We start from the raw sequence: 18,832 nt of genomic DNA, 5'->3' as shown, positions 1-18,832 counted from the left end.
CAAGCAAAATAGTGGAAACTATTATAAAGAATAAAATTACAGAACACGTAGACAAACATGGTTTAATGGGACAGAGTCGGCATGGGTTCAGCCGAAGGAAGTCTTGCCTCACCAATTTGCTTCATTTCTTTAGTAGAGAGGTGTGGTAGCCGTGTTAGTCCACTTTTAAAGGTAATCAATAGACATGAAACATGGAAAATAAAATAAGATGATACCTTTTTTATTGGACATAACTTAATACATTCCTTGATTTGCTTTCAAAGGTTGCCCTTCTTCATCAGATCGGAAATAAGCAAGTGTTGGTAGATGACAAGGTGAAATTAGATCTTACCTGCTAATTTTCTTTCCTCTAGACCCTCCAGACCGGTCAAGACGCGTGGGTTATGTCCTCCTACCAGCAGAGGGAGACTGAGAAAACACTAAGCTTTTGAAGCCTGTATATATAACCTGTGCAGAACCTCCACTAGCCAGTATACCCCTGACAAAGCAGAGAAACAAAAAACACTAACAACAACTAGCAACCCTGTACGTGGTCACAGTAAACTGCAAAAACAAGAAACATCTTCCGCTTGCTCTTACGGAAACATGTTCCTTTGCCTTTGATAAAACAGTTGGGCTTCTACAGGTGGACTATCAAAGAAGAGCCCCACCTGTCCCGGACTCCTATCACAAAACAGAAATAAACAGTCTGCAATTAGAGAAACAACAATTTACAGCAGCCAAGAATTATCCAACAAACACACCTCCTGGCCTCCAATACAGACAGGGCGGGCTCTTGACCGGTCTGGAGGGTCTAGAGGAAAGAAAATTAGCAGGTAAGATCTAATTTCACCTTCCTCAGCGACCCTCCAGACCGGTCAAGACGCGTGGGACGTACCAGAGCAGTAACTAACTTATGGGAGGGACCTACTAAGGCCAGAGGTCAAAACTGCTGCCCCAAAGCGCACCTCGTCCTTTGCATGCACAGGAATCCTATAATGCTTCACAAAGGAATGCAACGAAAACCAAACCGCAGCCCGACAAATATCTAACAGAGAAATCATACTATTCTCCGCCCACGAGGCTGCCATTCCCCTAGTGGAATGAGCAGACCAGCCCCTAGGCACCACAGGACCCTTCACCAAGTAAGCAGATGCAACCGCCTCCTTCAACCACCGTGCTATGGTCACCTTAGGAGCCGCTGCACCCTTCTTTGGGCCACCATGAAGAACGAACAAACGGTCAGAGGCTCTGAAGTCCTGAGTTCCAGAGAGATAACAACTCAAAACTCTCCTGACATCCAGCTTGGCAATACCACGCTGCTCCGAATCTCCAGCCATATCACCCAACACTGGCAGAGAGATGACCTGATTAACATGGAACTCGGAAACCACCTTGGGCAAAAAAGGAAAGCACCGTCCGCAACGAAACCTTTCCCTCAGAAAGGACAAAAATGGTTCCCTAAAAGACAAAGCCTGAAGCTCTAAAACACTCCGTGCTGAAGTAATCGCCACCAACAAGACCGCCTTTAAAGATAAATCCTTACAAGATGCCGATACCAGAGGCACAAACGGAGGCCTGATCAAAGCATCCAAAACTAGCTTCAAATCCCACGGAGGCACCATCCGTCACTGAGGCGGACGCAGCAACTTAACACCCTTCAAAAAACACACTACCTCAGGCACAGACGCGAAGGACTTTCACTGAAGCTTCCCACGAAAACATGACAAAGCTGCCACCTGAACCTTCAGTGTAGACAAGGCCAGACCTCTATCAACACCATCGTGCAAAAATTCCAAAACTTCCGCCACCGAAGAGTGAAACGGCCGAACTCGATGGTCTTCACACCAGTGCTCAAAGATTCTCCAAACCCGGACATACGCCAAGGAAGTGGATCGTCTACGGCAACTCAACATCGTAGCAAAGCCACTGGACGAAAGCCCCTTCTTCTTCAACTTGTGCCGCTCAAGAGCCAAGCCATAAGCGAAAACCGAGCCGGATCCGGCATGATTATCGGGCCTTGACACAGAACTGATCCCAACAAAGGCAGGGCCGCCGCCCCTGCCAACCGCACCAGGTCTCCATACCATGGTCGACGCTGCCAATCCGAAGCTACCAGAATCACCCGACCGGAGTGATGTTCGATGCGCTATATTACTCGACCGACTAACAGCCACAGAGGAAACACATACAGTCACTCCCGAAGCCAAGGCAACAGAAGAGTGTCGATTTCCTCCGCTCAAGGGTCTCTTCAGCGACTGAAAAAAAAAAAAAATCTCTGAACTTGCGCATAGCGAGCCGTTGCCCTAAGATCACCGAAAGTCCCCAGACCGACACAACTCACTGGAACACTGACCGAAGAAAAGACCACTCTCTGGGATCTAGAGTGTGCCTGCTGAGATAATCTGCATCTATGTGACCTACCCCGGCCACATGCGCTGCCAAGAGAGCCTGAAGATGAGTTCAACTGCGCCGCCAAGGCTCTTTGTTCCCCCCTTGACGGTTGACATATGCTACTGCCATGGCATTGTCACAGAGCACTCGGACTGCCTTGTGGCGAACCACCGACGTCAAGGCCTGGAGCGCCACCCGAATGGCCCGAGTTTCCAGCCGGTTGATGGACCACTCTGCTTCTGCCCGAGACCACCGGCCTTGAGCTACCTGACTGAGACAATGTGCCCCCCAACCTTGCAGACTGGCATCCGTGACCATTACCAGCCCCCGTGGGGACTCCAACGGCATTCCTTTCCCAAATTGCGCGGACTGAGCCACCAGCGGAGACTGAGACGAGGGGCCACCGACAGCGGACAACACATTTCCAAGTCCTGCGACAGAGGGGACCAACGACTGAGCAGAGCTGACTGTACCTGACGCATGTGCGCCCTGGCCCACGGAACTACCTCTATGGTCGCCGCCATCAGGCCCGGGACCTGACGATAAGTACGGGCCGTCGGCGCCTTCTCTGCAAGGAACCGACGAATCGGACCCTGTAACTTGGAACCAAAAGGCTGCACAAAGGAAAGTGAAGATAAGCTTCCGTCAAATCCAGGGAAGTGAGAAACTCTCCTTTCCTGACCACACCAGTGACCGACCGCAACGTCTCCATCCGGAAAGAGGGCACCTTGAGTGCCGCATTGACCCTTTTGAGATCTAAAATGGGACGAAAAGTGTCCTCTTTCTTGTGGACCACAAAATAGATCAAATAGCACCCTGAGCGTTGCTGATCTGAAGGAACAGGAACCACGGCTCCCAACGCGAGCAGCCACCGCAGAGTGTCCCTCACTGCTGCCCTCTTGCTCCAAGACCGACAGAGGGATTCCAGAAACACTTCGGGAGAACAGCTTTCGAATTCCAGCGCACATCCGCCTCGAAACACCTTGAGAACCCACTGATCTGACCTGATTTGGGCCCAACTCTGGTAAAACAGACTCAGCCGAGCCCCAACATGCAGCAGAGCCTGAGCCCGCACACCTTCATTGGGAATTGTGGCCTGAATACTAACCTCCCGCGGAAAAGCCACGCCCTCCGCGACGACTCTCACGAAAGAACTGTGTGCGCTGGAAAAACCGACCCCTAGAGGTCCTACTACTATTAAACATTTCTATAGCACTACTAGACTTATGCAGCGCTGTACAAATTAACATGAAAAGACAGTCCCTGCTCAACAGAGCTTACAATCTAAATTGGACAAACAGACAGCTAGGGGTAGGTCCCACTCGATCTGCCCGGCCTATACCGCTGAGCCTCCCTAAACCGTCCCCGAGAGGAACTAGTTCTGGCCCCTGCCTTGAACCGAAAATCTGGAAGCCATAGAACCTTGGTATCACTAAGACCTCACACTAACTTGTCCAAATCTTCTCCAAAGAGCATAGCTCCCTTAAGTGGCAGAGACCCACAACCATAGCCATATTTTTTGTCTGAAGTAGGCAACAAATCATAAAAGCCTCAGACAAAAAGGATGAACCCATGTCCAAGTCGGCTAACTCCTGACCCCCAGAAGAACCAACATCTACCGAATCATCCAGGAGCTTCTCGGCCCAACGAAAACATGCCCGAGCTACCAGACCCCCACAAACCGAGGCCTGCAGGGCTAGAGCCGACAAAACAAAACTACGCTTGAGAAAAGATCCCAACTTCCTATCCTGAGGATCACGGAGGGCCGTTCCTCCATCAACCGGGATAGCCGTAGCTATAATTACTGCCGTCACTACTGCATCTACCGTGGGAGCCTTAAAGGAATCCCTATCGTCCTGAGGGAGGGGATAAAGCCTCGCCATTGCCTTTGCCACCTTACACGGCAAATCCCATTCCTGACAAATCATCTCCCGGAGATCCTTGTTCATAGGGAAGGATCACGCCTGACGCTGAATGCCCTTCACCAACGGATCCTGGACAGTTTCCCCCAAAGCCACCTCAGGACCAAACTGAAGGGTGGACGACACCTGATCTATGAGTTCTGACAGCTCATCTCTATGGAAAATCCGCACTACTGAAGGATCCTCTCCAGGAATCCAACAATCCTGCTCCTGAGAGCCGTCAATTCCATCTGACTCCTCCAGATCACTAAGCGCAGCTTCTGCAGCTACAGGAGAAAAACATTGCCTGTCCTCTGACCACTCTAACCGTGGTCTCTCAGCCAAGACGGAAATAGCCCCCTCTTCCAATTGGGGGGGGGGGGAGGGGGGGTCCCGATCTCCAGGCCTGATACCGCGTCCAGACAAAATCTGGAGGAAAGCCCACCATTCCTGGACCGTCATTAGGCCCTTTTGTGCCAAAAACGGAGGCCGCAGGCCCAAAACCAGCCGGCTCCACGGGCCGCGTCAGACTCAAGATGGCGGCTGTTCCCGCCGAAACTGTTCCCGCTGACAGCGGCCCTGCCTACGCTCCCGCTGACCCGGAGACTCCCGACACCATCGATCCCTCCGCGGTCAAGTCGGGGGGTGCCGCAGCCACCTTTATAGGTGCACCGCAAAGCTACACTGAGCGCCCGGCGCCTCTACCCCTCGCCACGAGCACGTGCGACATCGGAGGAGCTGGGCCGCCATAAACCACGAGGGAAGGGAAAAGCTGTTCCGCAAACGCGCCAAACCAAAAACTCACTCACACTGCAAAAGCACTGGAGAAAGCGCTGCTCTCTCGTTCCAGCAAGGAATCAAAACCCCCGTTCGGTCCGCTGAAAATAAAGAAATAAATGCCCTTAAAGGCACAGTACTCCAACTCTGGCAGCTGGAAATTGTAAGGCACTCAAGGCTACAATACTGAGAAAGCAGCCGAGGCACAAAGCTGCCAAGCAAAACGAAATAGAATAACTGACCTTAAAGGCACAGTACTCTAATTCTGGCATCTGGAAATTGTAAGGCACTCAAGGCTACAATACTGAGAAAGCAGCCGAGGCACAAAGCTGGCAAGCAAAATGACATAGAATAACTGACCTTAAAGGCATCGTACTCTAACTCTGGCATCTGGAAATTGTAAGGCACTCAAGGCTACAATACTGAGAAAGCAGCCGAGGCACAAAGCTGCCAAGCAAACAGAAATAGAGAGCAGCACAGGGGGAGGGACCCAAACATAGGTGTAACACCCCAGGGGGAAAAACTAGGCCCCACCAGACCCAGGGCCCCAAAGCACTTTTTTTTTTTTTTTTTACACACACACGTACAGGGTACTGCAACAGAATAAAGTTTGGAAGGAAAAAAATCCTACGACCCAATGACAAACTACCTCACCAGATTATTGGAGACTGCACAGGCTGTCAACTGCTACCTCTGCTGAGACTGAGAAAATACTGGCTAGTGGAGGTTCTGCACAGGTTATATATACAGGCTTCAAAAGCTTAGTGTTTTCTCAGTCTCCCTCTGCTGGTAGGAGGACATAACCCACGCGTCTTGACCGGTCTGGAGGGTCGCTGAGGAATATATATTTGAGACATCAAAGCATTTCAGTGACAGTCTAACAGGATGGGGACATTTCTTTGAAAGCGTGAATAAACATGTGGATAAAGGTAAGCAGGTTGAGTATCTCATGAGACTCCTTAGAAAATTAAAGAGTCATGGAGGCAAGGTTCTGATGTGGATTAGGAATTGGTTATTGGACAGAAAACAGAGGGTAGGGTAATGGTCATTTTTCTTAATTGAGGAGGGTGAACAGTGCAGCAGGGATCTGTACTGGGACTGGTGCTACTTAACATATTTATAAATATGGAAATCGGGACGAGTGGAGTGATTACATTTGCAGATGATACAAAATTATTCAAGGTTGCTAAAACATGTGTGGATTGTGAAATATTGCAGGAAGATCTTAGGACAGTGGTTCCCAAACCTGGTCCTGGAGGCATCCCAGCCAGTCAGATTTTCAGGATATCCACAATGAATATTCATGAAAGAGATTTGCATGCACTGCCTCCAACATATGCAAATCTCTCTTATGAATATTCATTGTGTATATCTTGAAAACCTGACTGGCTGGGGTGCCTCCATGACTAGTTTGGGAACCACTGCCTTAGGAAATTGGAAGACTGGGCATCCAAATGGCAGATTAAATTTAATCTGCACAAATGCAAGGTGATGCACATTGGAAAGAATAATCTGAATCATAGTTACCTGATGCTAGGGTCCACCTTGGGGGACAGCACTCAAGAAAAAGATCTGGGTGTTGTTTTAGATAATACGCTGAAATCTGCTGCTCAGTGTGCAGCGGCGGCCAAAAAAAGCAAATAGGATGCTAGGAATTATTAGGAAAAGGATGGTGAATAACACCGAAAATACTATAATGCCTTTGTATCGCTCCATGGTGTGTTCTGGTTGCTGTAGCTCAAAAAAGATATAGCGGAATTAGAAAAGGTTCTGGTTGCTGTAGCTCAAAAAAGATATAGCGGAATTAGAAAAGGTTCACCTTCTCCCACTACTCCAACCAGAGTTACACCTGATCACACTGACCACCCTTCAACATCTTCGGTCCTTCTGTGACTGTTCTCTTGTGCTTGACTGTCTTTCTTCTGTGTTTGTACAGCGCTGCATACACTTTGTAGCGCTCTAGAAATGTTAAACAGTAGTAGTAGTAGAAGAGCAACCAAAATGATAAAGGGGATGGAACTCCTCTCGTATGAGGAAAGGCTAAAGAGGTTAGGGCCCTTCAGCTTGGAAAAGAGACAGATGAGGGGAGATATGATTGAGGTGTACAAAATCCTGAGTGGTGTACAACGAGTAGAAGTAAATCAATTTTTCACACGTTCCAAAAGTACAAAGACTAGGGGACACTCGAGGAAGTTATATACATAAGTACATAAGTAATGCCATACTGGGAAAAGACCAAGGGTCCATCGAGCCCAGCATCCTGTCCACGACAGCGGCCAATCCAGGCCAAGGGCACCTGGCAAGCTTCCCAAACGTACAAACATTCTATACATGTTATTCCTGGAATTTTGGATTTTTCCAAGTCCGTTTAGTAGCGGTTTATGGACTTGTCCTTTAGGAAACCGTCCAACCCCTTTTTAAACTCTGCTAAGCTAACCGCCTTCACCACTTTCTCCGGCAACGAATTCCAGAGTTTAATTACACGTTGGGTGAAGAAAAATTTTCTCCGATTTGCTACTCTTCAGTTTGCCGAACTGCCCCATTACGTCCTCCAGGTTTACCGTGAAGTCAGTAAGTTTCTCCGACTCGTCCGCTTGAAATACCATTTCCGACTCCGGTATCCCACCCAAATCTTCCTCGGTGAAGACCGAAGCAAAGAATTCATTCAGTCTCTCCGCTACGTCTTTGTCTTCCTTGATCGCCCCTTTTACCCCTCGGTCATCCAGCGGCCCAACCGATTCTTTTGCCGGCTTCCTGCTTTTAATATACCGAAAAAAATTTTTACTATGTTTTTTTGCCTCTAATGCTATCTTTTTTTCATACTCCCTCTTGGCCTTCTTAATCTGCGCCTTGCATTTGCTTTGACACTCCTTATGCTGTTTCTTGTTATTTTCAGTTACATGGAAATACTTTAAAAACAAATTGAAGGAAATATTTTTTCACTCACAAATAGTTGAGCTCTGGACTTCTTTGTTGGAGGATGTGGTAACAACAGTTAGTGTATCTGGTTTTAAAAAAGGTTTGTCCAATTTCTAGAGGAAACGTCCATAGTCTGCTATTCAGACAGACGTGGGAAGCAACTGCTTGCCCTGGGATTGTAGGGCAGAGTGTTGCCACAATTTGGGTTTCTGCCAGGTACTTGTGACCTGGCATGGCTAGTTTGGAAAACAGGATACTGGGCTAGATGAACCATTGATCTGACCCAGTATGTCTACTCTTATGATGCTGGGAATGCTCCCTGCATTTACTGCACAGGCTGTGTGTTTTCTGTGTTTTACTTTTTCCCACTAATAGAGTAAAACAGTACTGTACTTTATTTAAAAAAAAAAAAGGCCCTATATGTGCTGTAACAGTGGGCCTGGTGGAGCCAGAAAAATGATTTGCTCGTTTGCAGTTATATATCCCAATTCCTTCTCCATCTGCAGATAAAACTGTTGCGTTTAGGTTGGCCTTAGAAGGAAAATATTAGGGGGGGGGGGGGTTACAAAAGAGTGGAAGAATAATGTGTGGTGTGAGGAGAACAAAGAAGTCATAAGGTAGAAAAGTTACAAGCCAATATGAGACGTCCTGTAAGGTTCATCACCCCATAGGTGCCTTTTTCAGTGGTCCTTGAGTACTCCTATTATTGCAAAAACTTATTTTACTGTATGTAGAAGAAAGGGGTAGTTTTGTGTTGGGGGGATAAGTGAACTATCCTGTCTCTATCCTTACTCCCTAGTTGTTGATGCTGCTGTCTAAGGCAAACAAACGTTTATGGCTGTGGCTCCTGTACCCCGCCCTATACTAATACTTATGATTTGTGCTGTTAGCCCCCCTCCCCCTTTGAGCATTTTATAAAGTTGTCTCCTATGGTTCATCTCCCTGGAAAAATGCATACGTACATACTCCCAAAAACACACAAGCTCTCTCCATCCTCGCCCCTCTCTCGGCCTTTAACAACCCACCCAACAAGAACAACTGCAAGATTCATACGTAAAGGTAGTGCTGATATGAAAGGTGCAGTTATTTACTATTTTGATTTAAAAAATAATTAACTTCTTATGCACTCTGCACTCTGAAAACCCGTGGTATTTTTAATCACCCAGGGTCCCTCCTGCTGTTGCTGCTCGCATCCCCCTCCTTCCCTTTCTTATACTCGCGAGTCGCCTCGCGCTCTCCTGCTCTTTGACGTGGCACAGGCAGTATAACCGGCCATGTTGGCTGCGACGTCACTGGTCGCGCAGAAGCGCAAGCGGCCGGCGGCGGTGGCGTTGGGAGTAGCGCGGCGGCGTTTGCTGTGTGTCCGTCGTGGCAGGGGCAGGGTTCACCGCGCAGGCAGGTGAGGAGGGAGAGTGTCGGAATAAAGTTTTACAAACAGTGGAAGTGGAAACCGGTTTGACCAGTGTCGCTGAGCTAGTGGTATGACTGAGTATGCGCCGCCTGCCTGCTAGCCTGAAAGGTGGCATCGCTTGTCGAGCCTGGCTCGCTTCTCCCGTTGGGGTCGCCGACTGGCTGACCTTTGGCTCCCCTACGCCGCGGCCGGAGACAGTTTGACCTCCTGCTGATTCGCTTGGCACTGTTCTATTTGTTTGCGCTAGAGATGAGTGTGCCCCATGCACGTTCACTCTTAGTATTTAGGTTCAGATGGAGTACTGTCTAGAGTTGTCATTCTTTCTTAGTCCCAACAAAAGTTTATCCCTCTAGAGCTTCTGCATAAAGTTCAGAGGGTCTCCGGGTCCCTTTTTGATCAGATCTTTTGCTGCAGTATGAATAGGGTAGACTTTGTAGTCAAATTCAAAGCAGCACACTTTATATAAGTAGTGTTACCTATAGTGATTTGAGGTACGAATAGGTAGTAATGGATTGGGGGAAAGACGGGATTAAACGGTGTCTAGTTGAGGGAGGATAAGAAACTTGTTTGTGTCTGTATGTGATAATTGGGAACAACAAAATATGAAAAAGCAGCCGCTAGATGATGGAGGCAGTGGTGCCTTTTTTAGTCTTGCAAAATCCAGTTGGTATTTATCAGTTTATTCTATGTATTATTAGTCTGCTGTATATTGATTTAAACAGTTCAGGTTCAATAACCTCTCTAGGGCACATATGTTATTTAGTAGATTTAATATATAGCTGGAGGTAACACTTTTCTTTTCTCTCTGTTCACATGAAGTAAAGTACACAGGTTTAAGAAAAGCAGTGTGTTATGGGCTTCATAGAGATGTTATTGAAAGAGCTTTAAATAAGGGACATCAGGTTTAGCAAGGACTGACCAAGAGTCCTAAGGCTAGATTTAAGATTTTGGTGTAGGCAGGTCCAAAGGGCAGGGATCATTTGACCTCTGAGAGCAGGGTGGGAAGTCTGGAGACTGGAAAACAGTAGGGATAACATTCCCCATATTCATTTCAGACAAATGCACATTTCATATTGATTTTTTTCTATGAAATTATGGAAAATACCTTTCTTTTTACACTGTTTCTCAGTGTTCATACTGTTGTAACATACCAAAAAGTGGGAAATGAAGGGAGGCTGGACAGACCACAGGATCAACAGATAAAATGTATTGCGTTGATGTATCAAAAACACTTTACCGATCTGTATGCATGCTTTACCAGGCATTTTGTTTCTAGTGGAGTATTTGGTGCTGCATTGCAATAGTGTTTTGTGTAGTGCATCATTCATGTATGCACGGTCTTTTTAAAAGCATGAGTAGTCATACTCGGTCAGACCAGTGGTCCTTCTAGCCCAGTATCCTGTTTTCCAAACAGTGGCCAAGTCAGGTCACAAGTACCTGGCAGAAACCCAAACTGTGGTAACACGCCATACTACAAATCCCAGGGCAAGACCACTGAACCATTTCTACTCAGCTGTGCAATTCCATTTTTACTTTATATCATCAGACTCTTGAGACAGGCACACCTGTGACTAAATGCTGTGCTGTCGAGCCTTGAGTATTGATTTTGTATTTTGTGCATTGTTTTTTTTATATATCACAGCAATAAATGTTATCTGTGGATCCTGTGGTCTGTCCAGCCACCCTTCATTTCCCACTTTTTAGTGTGTTGCTATTTTTCCCACTGGACTTTTGTGTTCAGTTACCTTTTAGTTCATACTGCTGTGGCACTAGTACAAGAAAAAAAATTGTCCCCTCCCCCAAGAATGAAAATTTAAAAAGCCTGCCGACACAGAAAACTAAACCAAACTATTTTTTAAAAATGTGCACACTCCTGAATATTAAGGGTTTTGGTTTTGGGCTAAAGTGCCATGGCGTTGCCTCTTTGAAGTGGCACTGGTGAATGGCCCGGCCTAAGGTAAATAGAACAAGGGCACCTTTTTGGTTGGGTGATGCTTTCGCTTGCAATATTTTGAGCTTCAGATATTTGCCTGTGCCTAAATCCAGGCCTCAGAAGTTCTGCAGTGTTTTTGCTTATGTAGCTATGTTTTCTGTAGAATGTTTCCCTTATGGAAGTTAAGGAAGACAAAATTGTGGAGTAAAACATGCATTATTTTATAATCGTGTTAGCAGCTCACTTGTAGACCTTTTGCATCCTAGCCATAATTTTGCTGTATCCTTAAATCCCGTGGTTGTAGTAGATGTCAATTTGCGGGGTGTGGATGAGCGTAACCTCTTGATTTTATGTTTCTCATGTAGTGATAGATTGTAGAATGCATTTTCATATTACAGAACATACAGTTGTACTGTAGCCAGCTACAGCAACGATTAAAATACAAAATTATGATACACAGTAGAAACTGTAGAACTGGAAGATGAAAAGTAAATAACTCTACCAAACTGCACTATTTTAGCATCTCTTCTTGTTGCTGATACAAGAAGATAACATAAAGGCAGCTCAGATGTCTTGTATTTTCTTCAAACTCCCCTCTGTGCTCCCTTGCATTTGGTTTACAGTTGCTAGGCACTAACAAATGTGCCCTTGGGAGTTACCCCTTTCCTCACATAAATATCTTTCCTTAGTTAATGAGCACATTAAAACATGCCTATATTTTAATCCTGGAATATGTTTGAATTATTTTTGAATTGGAAATAATAGATCTCGAGTATAAGGAAACTCTATAATATTTTGTAAATGGTTTTCTTGCTTTTGAATAGGATTGGACCAAATATCCAAGAGAACAATACTGTCTGAAGAATACTATAAAAATGTTATTTGTGCTGTGTGGTAACTGATTTGAAATCATGTTAGACAGTTTGATGAGATATATACACTATTAATATGTGAAATTCATAGTAAATTTTTATATGGCAAATTAATGGATTAAGTACATTGTAATGTATTTATTTTTCAGGTATAAGAAAATCTAACCATGACAACTTTCCTGGAATTCATCCAGCAGAATGAAGATAGGGATGGAGTCCGATTCAGCTGGAATGTGTGGCCTTCCAGCCGTCTGGAGGCTACACGAATGGTGGTTCCTGTAGCTGCTCTCTTTACACCTATAAAAGAGCGCCCTGACTTACCTCCTATTCAGTATGAACCAGTTCTGTGCAGTCGGACCACCTGTCGTGCTGTTCTGAATCCCTTATGGTAATCTCAAACTTTCTATCTAGATGTACCTTTGTAAATCAAAACAAGATAAAATTATAAGAGCAGCAGGTCTGTTTTGATTATAGTTTTTATGTATTGAGCATCTGTTTTCTGGAAGGATTTAATAAGAAATTTTTTAGATGAGTTTTGATTGTTTGAATTGTATTTTCTTAATTATAATGTGCTTTGAGAGCCTTTTAGATGGTGAGGCATGAAATACAAATACGTTCATTGTTATTGATTGAGGTGTTTATATAACACCATATGTTACTAACTGAAAAGAAGTACCTAAGAATCAAAGAAGTGAGACACTGAGATAGTGCTGAAAGCAGGGGCGTAGCCATGGGGGGTCCTTAGGGGCCTGGCCTCAATTTAGGATCGGGCCCCCAAGCCCTGCTGTGGAAGTGCTTCTGCATACACTGCATACACAGTGCTCATGTTTCTTGAGCAGTGACTGCTGCCACTGTACCAGGTCCTCCCTCGTGCATGCTTGGTCCTCATAAAAGTGAGCATGTGTGGGAGTGTATGCTCAGTTTTGTGGAAATCGAGCATGCGCAAGGGTGGGGGGCAGTGTGGCAGTGTTGGCTGCCACCCAGGTATCATACAGGCCATGGGTGGAGTAGGGCTTTCACTAACAGGACGTGGGAGCACCTGTACCACTACAGTATTTTCTATCATATCCCCCCCCCCAGCTATCTCTTTTCCAAGTTGAAGAGTCCTAACTTAAGCCTTTCCTCATATCAGAATGGACTTGAAAAATACTACTACTTATTGTGTGGAATTTGTGAAATAACTGTTTAGGCTACCTACCTGCTAGAGAGAGCAGTGGTATCCACTACCATGTTTTGACTGTGGTCACTTGTTCTCTAATTTTACAAACTGGCATGCAAAAGTTATAGAATAGTGTCTGCTATGCACGTAATAATTTAGCTGAACTCAGTTCTGAGCAGGCGCAAAAGTGCCATCATCTGCATATGAAGCACCCCATTGGCTTCTGTGGGCGGGGTTTCGGTAAGTGAACTTTTGCTGGTGGGGCTTGGGCATCCCTGCAGAAAAGGAATGAGTTGGGGGAGGGAAGCTAGGGTGCAAGGGGAGATGAAATGCTTGGCTCCCCCAGTCCACCCCTGGGCCCCTACAAAATTGGACTTCTGACTGTAACCCTGATCCCATTCTGCTTTGAACTCTGTTTTTGTCTCCATCCCTTCTACCAAGGGTCCATGTGTTGGATCCATTTTGGATTTTTTTTTTACTTCTGAGTCAACTCCCTTTAAACTTTACATTATGATTTTTTTTGTTCTAGTGCTGTGCTGTCCTTCCCAAGAAGGTTTGATAACAGGAGATGGCATGATGTCACAAGGCTGAAGCCTATCTCCACCCAAGGAGGTTTTAATTCTTCCCATTGCAGCTGCTGACATCTTGATACACCCAAATGATAAGATTGATAGGGTGACATGCTCCACCTACTGGCTTCAGCCCACATAATAGGCCATATAGGCTTATACCATCTCCTGTTATCAAACCACCTTGGTCCTTCCACTGAAAGATTTGCTTATTGAACTTTCAAGGCCTCTTAAGAGGGCAATTCTATAAGGAAAGCACCACCATTTAGGTACCAAGAATGCAAAGAAATGACCAGCTTATTGGCATATATGCATTTAAGGCCAATATTCTGTCTACATGCTACTCTTATTTATTTTTTAAGCAGAATCATCTTTATTAAGGCTGTAGCCTGTTGAACAAGACAACCACCAGTCCTTACCTGAACCTTACCTACCCTCCTCCTCTACCTAACTAAAGATTGGGACTTATTTAGATCCGGGTTGAAGAGAATTTAAGAGTACACTCTACAACTGGATTGTAAGAGATCCTAGAAACAGGTCCAGCTTACAGAAACATTAACAATTTTTTTACACTTTTGACACAAACAAACATTACATCCATAGCAGTTCATGCATTTGATTTCTCTACATCACTGCTCCAGGGAAGTCTGGATGAATCCATTGTATCAGAATATATTTTTTGCCCATATGAAATTTTTTGCAGGCAAACACCTCATGGACATCTAATTGGAGTGCAGGATCCTCAGTGTAATCCAAGAGACATACCTCTAAATTTCCAGATATTGTTTCTCCTATTACATGCTACCGATAGTATCCATAATTCTTCCCAAAACTGCATTCCTAAAAAGCAGAGTACCTAAGTCCTGTCTGCACTTTTCACATTTTTTACAAGTTGCTGATGTCCCTACCGTACCTTTATATATATATTTTTCATTTACATGTCAACATATATTCTGTATCAATGGTGCTTCCTTCAGTGATCCAGCAAAAAAAGCGTTAATCATATCAAAATTTTCCAATTTATCTTCCTCCCTCTGCCGCTCTTCACTACGGAACTCCTCTTAATATCCGTTATTACCACAGTCCCCAAATCTTTTCATCCTTCCTGCTTTCATTCTGTTAAATACCGTAAGTTTTTCCATAAATCTCGCCATCTCTACTCTTCCTACCCACGTCTGAAAATCAGGGGAAAGTGGTATGTTTCCATTGTGTACTAATTTTGTATCTTGCTACTCTTATCAAATGGTTTATCAGTTTTTCATATGACCTCAGTTCTGTATCTTCCAGTAATTCAAACAGCAGCAGTTTAGGATTAATTAGGACTTTCTGCTAAGTTACATGCCATTTGCACTATCGGTCCCCACAATAATACGTAAAACAATCCCACCAAATGTGACAGAAAATTCCATGTTGTCCACACTGTCACCAGCATCTGTCTGGATTCTGTGGATCTTGCTTTTGCAAGCATTCTGAAGTCAATTACCACCTATAGACTAATGTATAACCATTTCTCTAATCAAGATTAAGATGGGAGAGCATATTTATATAGTAAATCTCTCCATATCTCCTCATCTTTCTGTTCAGTCAAATCCCTATCCCAAGTCTAACAACCCCCCCCCCCCCCCACACTTCTTACTAAGCTGTGCAGCAGTGCCGACATAGCCCATTCAAAGTGAAATCTAACTTATTTCCACTTCCATATCATCAAGCTGATCAATCCATAGACTGGTGGGTTGTGTCCATCTACCAGCAGGTGGAGATAGAGAGCAAACTTTTGCCTCCCTATATGTGGTCATGTGCTGCCGGAAACTCCCCAGTATGTTCTCTATCTCAGCAGGTGGTGGTCACACACAGCAGCAGCTCTGGCTAGTCCTCCAAGCCTAATTTTTAGGTTTTGTTGAGTGCCTGGGGTTGAGGGCTCTTCTTGAGCAAGTGCAAACCTGGTGGCGCCAGGTCCCTCCTTTTCTCCCCCCTCCCGCTGGCTCCGTTTAAAAAAAAAATAAAAATAAAAATTTTGAACGTCCTTAAAGGCGTTTATTTCGACGTTTACGTTTATTGCAGCTACTCACTGGGACACTAGGTCGTTACAGCTCGGAGCGGACAGCAGGTAATTTTTACCTTTTATAGCGGGCAGGGGGTTCCCCGATTGGTCTCCACGTGGCCCATGGCGTCGGAGGGCGAGGGCGCAAAGAGTCGCTCCCCGGATCGCGTGTGCGCTTCCAGAGGGGATGCGGGGGTCTTAAAGTCTGATTCGCCCTTGTTGGGTGACAGTTTCGTGACCGATGAGTGTCCCGGTCCTTCCTCCGGCGTGGCGGTTTTCCCGCCATAAACGCCCATCCCCCGCGGCTCGCCTCCGCCATATTGGTTGGCCACGCGGCTCGGACGGCTTCTTCTTGGGCCGCCCTTGAGGTGGGAGACATTGATGCCATGAACGCCCTTAATTTGGGCGACGGCACAGAAGCGGCTAAAGTTAAGCGCCGTTCTTCCCGCGCGGCTCCTTCGCGGAGTTTCGCGCCGGACGCCATCTTGGATGCGCAGCATGTCTCTCCCCCGCTCTTGCAAGCGCCGGTTGAGGGTGCGTCTAGGGCTGTTGCCCAGGCTGCGGAAGTGCACAGCCTGGGGGGTTTCTCCCCCGAGTTTGTTTTGCTGCTGCATCAGGCGTTCCTTATGCAAAACGCTGCCCCTGCTCCCTCGTCTGGTAAAGAGGTTGAGGCCCCCAGAGGTAAACGCCCTCGGGTTGATTCCCAGGCCTTGGAGGACTTTGTCTCCTCCGATGTAGATGAGGGCAGCGTATCTGAGTTCTCCCAACGGTCCTTTGCGGATTCCTTGGAGGAGACGGATCCCCGCTCGGATGGAGCGGATGACCCCTCTGCAGCGCGGCTCTTTAGCTCAGAGGATTTGCCCAACCTGTTAGTGCAGGCCATGGGCATTTTGAAGATTTCCTCTCCGGAGGACGTCTCTCCCTCAGCCCCTGTTGGCTCTGCCATTATGCTGGGGACGAAGCGCCCGCCTAGAACCTTCCACGTGCATGATGCCATGCACACCTTAATTTCGGCTCAATGGGATGCCCCGGAAGCGAGCCTTAAAGTGGCTAGGGCTATGTCCCGCCTCTATCCTTTGCCTGAAAGTGAACGTGAGGCCTATCTGTGGCCTACCGTGGATTCTTTAATCACTGCGGTGACTAAGAAAACGGCGTTGCCGGTGGAAGGTGGCACGGCCCTAAAGGACGCCCAAGACAGAAGATTGGAGGCGGCCTTAAGGTCGTCCTTTGAGGCGGCTGCTTTAAGTTTGCAGGCCTCAGTTTGCGGCTCCTATGTGGCCAGGGCGTGCCTGACTTTGGTGCAGCGGGCTTCCCCCTCGGATCATTCCTTGAGGGCTGATTGGCCGGCCCTGGAATCGGGCTTGGCCTATTTGGCAGACTTGCTGTATGATGTCTTGAGGGCCTCAGCTAAAGGCATGGCTCAGACAATCTCTGCGCGGCGGTGGCTTTGGCTGAAGCATTGGTCTGCTGACCACGTCTCTAAATCCCGCCTAGCGAAATTGCCTTTTAAAGGCAAGCTGCTCTTTGGGGTCGAGCTGGACAAAATCGTGACCGATCTCGGCACGTCTAAGGGCAAGAAGTTACCAGAGGTCAGGGCTCGGGCTAGTACTCGTCCCGGTACCTCCAGAGGACGGTTTCAGGAAGCCCGTCGGTACCGCCCGGGCAGGTCGGGCTCTTCTGCCTCCTCTTCCTTCAAGAGGAACTTCTCCCCCAAGCAGCATTCCTTTCGCAGAGACCGCCGTCCCGGAGGTGCTCCCTCCGGTCCTCCCCCAGGGTCTCGTACCCAATGACGGGGCCTTGGTCCACACCCCAGTGCAGATTGGAGGACGGCTGTCCTCGTTTCTGGGCGAGTGGACCACAATAACTTCAGACGCTTGGGTGCTGGAAGTCATCAAAGACGGCTACAAGCTAGAGTTCTGCCGACCCTTAAGAGACGGGTTTGTACTCTCTCCCTGCAAGTCTTCGGTCAAAGCTGTGGCAGTGCAGCAGACCTTGGACAATCTGATCCGCCTGGGTGCGGTCGTTCCGGTGCCAGAAAATCAGCTTGGCAAGGGACGTTACTCCATTTACTTTGTGGTACCAAAGAAAGGAGGTTCTGTACGGCCTATCCTCGACCTCAAAGGGGTCAATCGGGCCTTGAAAGTTCGGCACTTTCGCATGGAGACTCTCCGCTCTGTTATAGCGGCAGTGAAGGCAGGGGAGTACCTGGCATCCTTGGACATCAAGGAAGCGTACTTGCATATTCCCATCTGGCCTCCCCATCAACGCTTTCTGCGTTTTGCAGTCCTGGGCCGACACTTCCAGTTCAGAGCCCTCCCGTTCGGGTTGGCTACTTCTCCGCAGACCTTCTCCAAAGTCATGGTGGTCATCGCGGCCTTCCTGAGGAAGGAAGGAAGGAGTACAAGTCCATCCTTATCTGGACGACTGGTTGATCCGAGCCCCCTCTTATGCAGAGTGCGGCAAAGCTGTGAACCGGGTGGTTGCTCTTTTGAGCTCCCTGGGGTGGATCATCAACTGGGAGAAAAGCCAGCTGCGCCCGACTCAGTCCCTGGAGTATCTGGGAGTTCGATTCGACACCCAAGTGGGCAGAGTGTTCCTGCCAGACAATCGGATTGTCAAACTTCAGGCTCAGGTGGACCAGTTCCTAGTAGCCTCTCCTCTTCGGGCTTGGGACTATGTGCAGCTGTTGGGCTCTATGACGGCCACGATGGAAGTAGTGCCCTGGGCCAGGGCTCATATGAGACCACTACAACACTCTCTGCTGCAGCGCTGGACTCCGATGTCGGAGGATTATGCTGTGCGCCTTCCCTTGGACCCAGCAGTGCGCAAGGCGCTGAGCTGGTGGAGGCAGACAGACAAGTTGTCCGCAGGAATGCC

General features: G+C 47.2%; 1 protein-coding gene across 1 annotated transcript in view; it reads left to right on the top strand.

Annotated features, from left to right (window-relative positions):
• Positions 1-9,283: 9,283 nt before the first annotated feature.
• LOC115477307 (protein transport protein Sec23A) overlaps positions 9,284-18,832 on the top strand; it is a 192,416-nt gene continuing 182,867 nt past the window's right edge. The window contains exons 1-2 of the mRNA XM_030214093.1: positions 9,284-9,369; positions 12,336-12,574. Coding sequence (XP_030069953.1) covers positions 12,354-12,574 — 221 coding nt within the window. The 5' untranslated portion in view covers positions 9,284-9,369; positions 12,336-12,353. The remainder of the gene's footprint in view (positions 9,370-12,335; positions 12,575-18,832) is intronic.

Source organism: Microcaecilia unicolor, chromosome 9 (genome assembly GCF_901765095.1).
Source record: "Microcaecilia unicolor chromosome 9, aMicUni1.1, whole genome shotgun sequence".
In the NCBI taxonomy this organism is placed as follows: domain Eukaryota; kingdom Metazoa; phylum Chordata; class Amphibia; order Gymnophiona; family Siphonopidae; genus Microcaecilia; species Microcaecilia unicolor.
The sequence above is the reverse complement of the archived record's forward strand: the minus strand, read 5'-3'. Positions and strand labels throughout refer to the sequence as shown.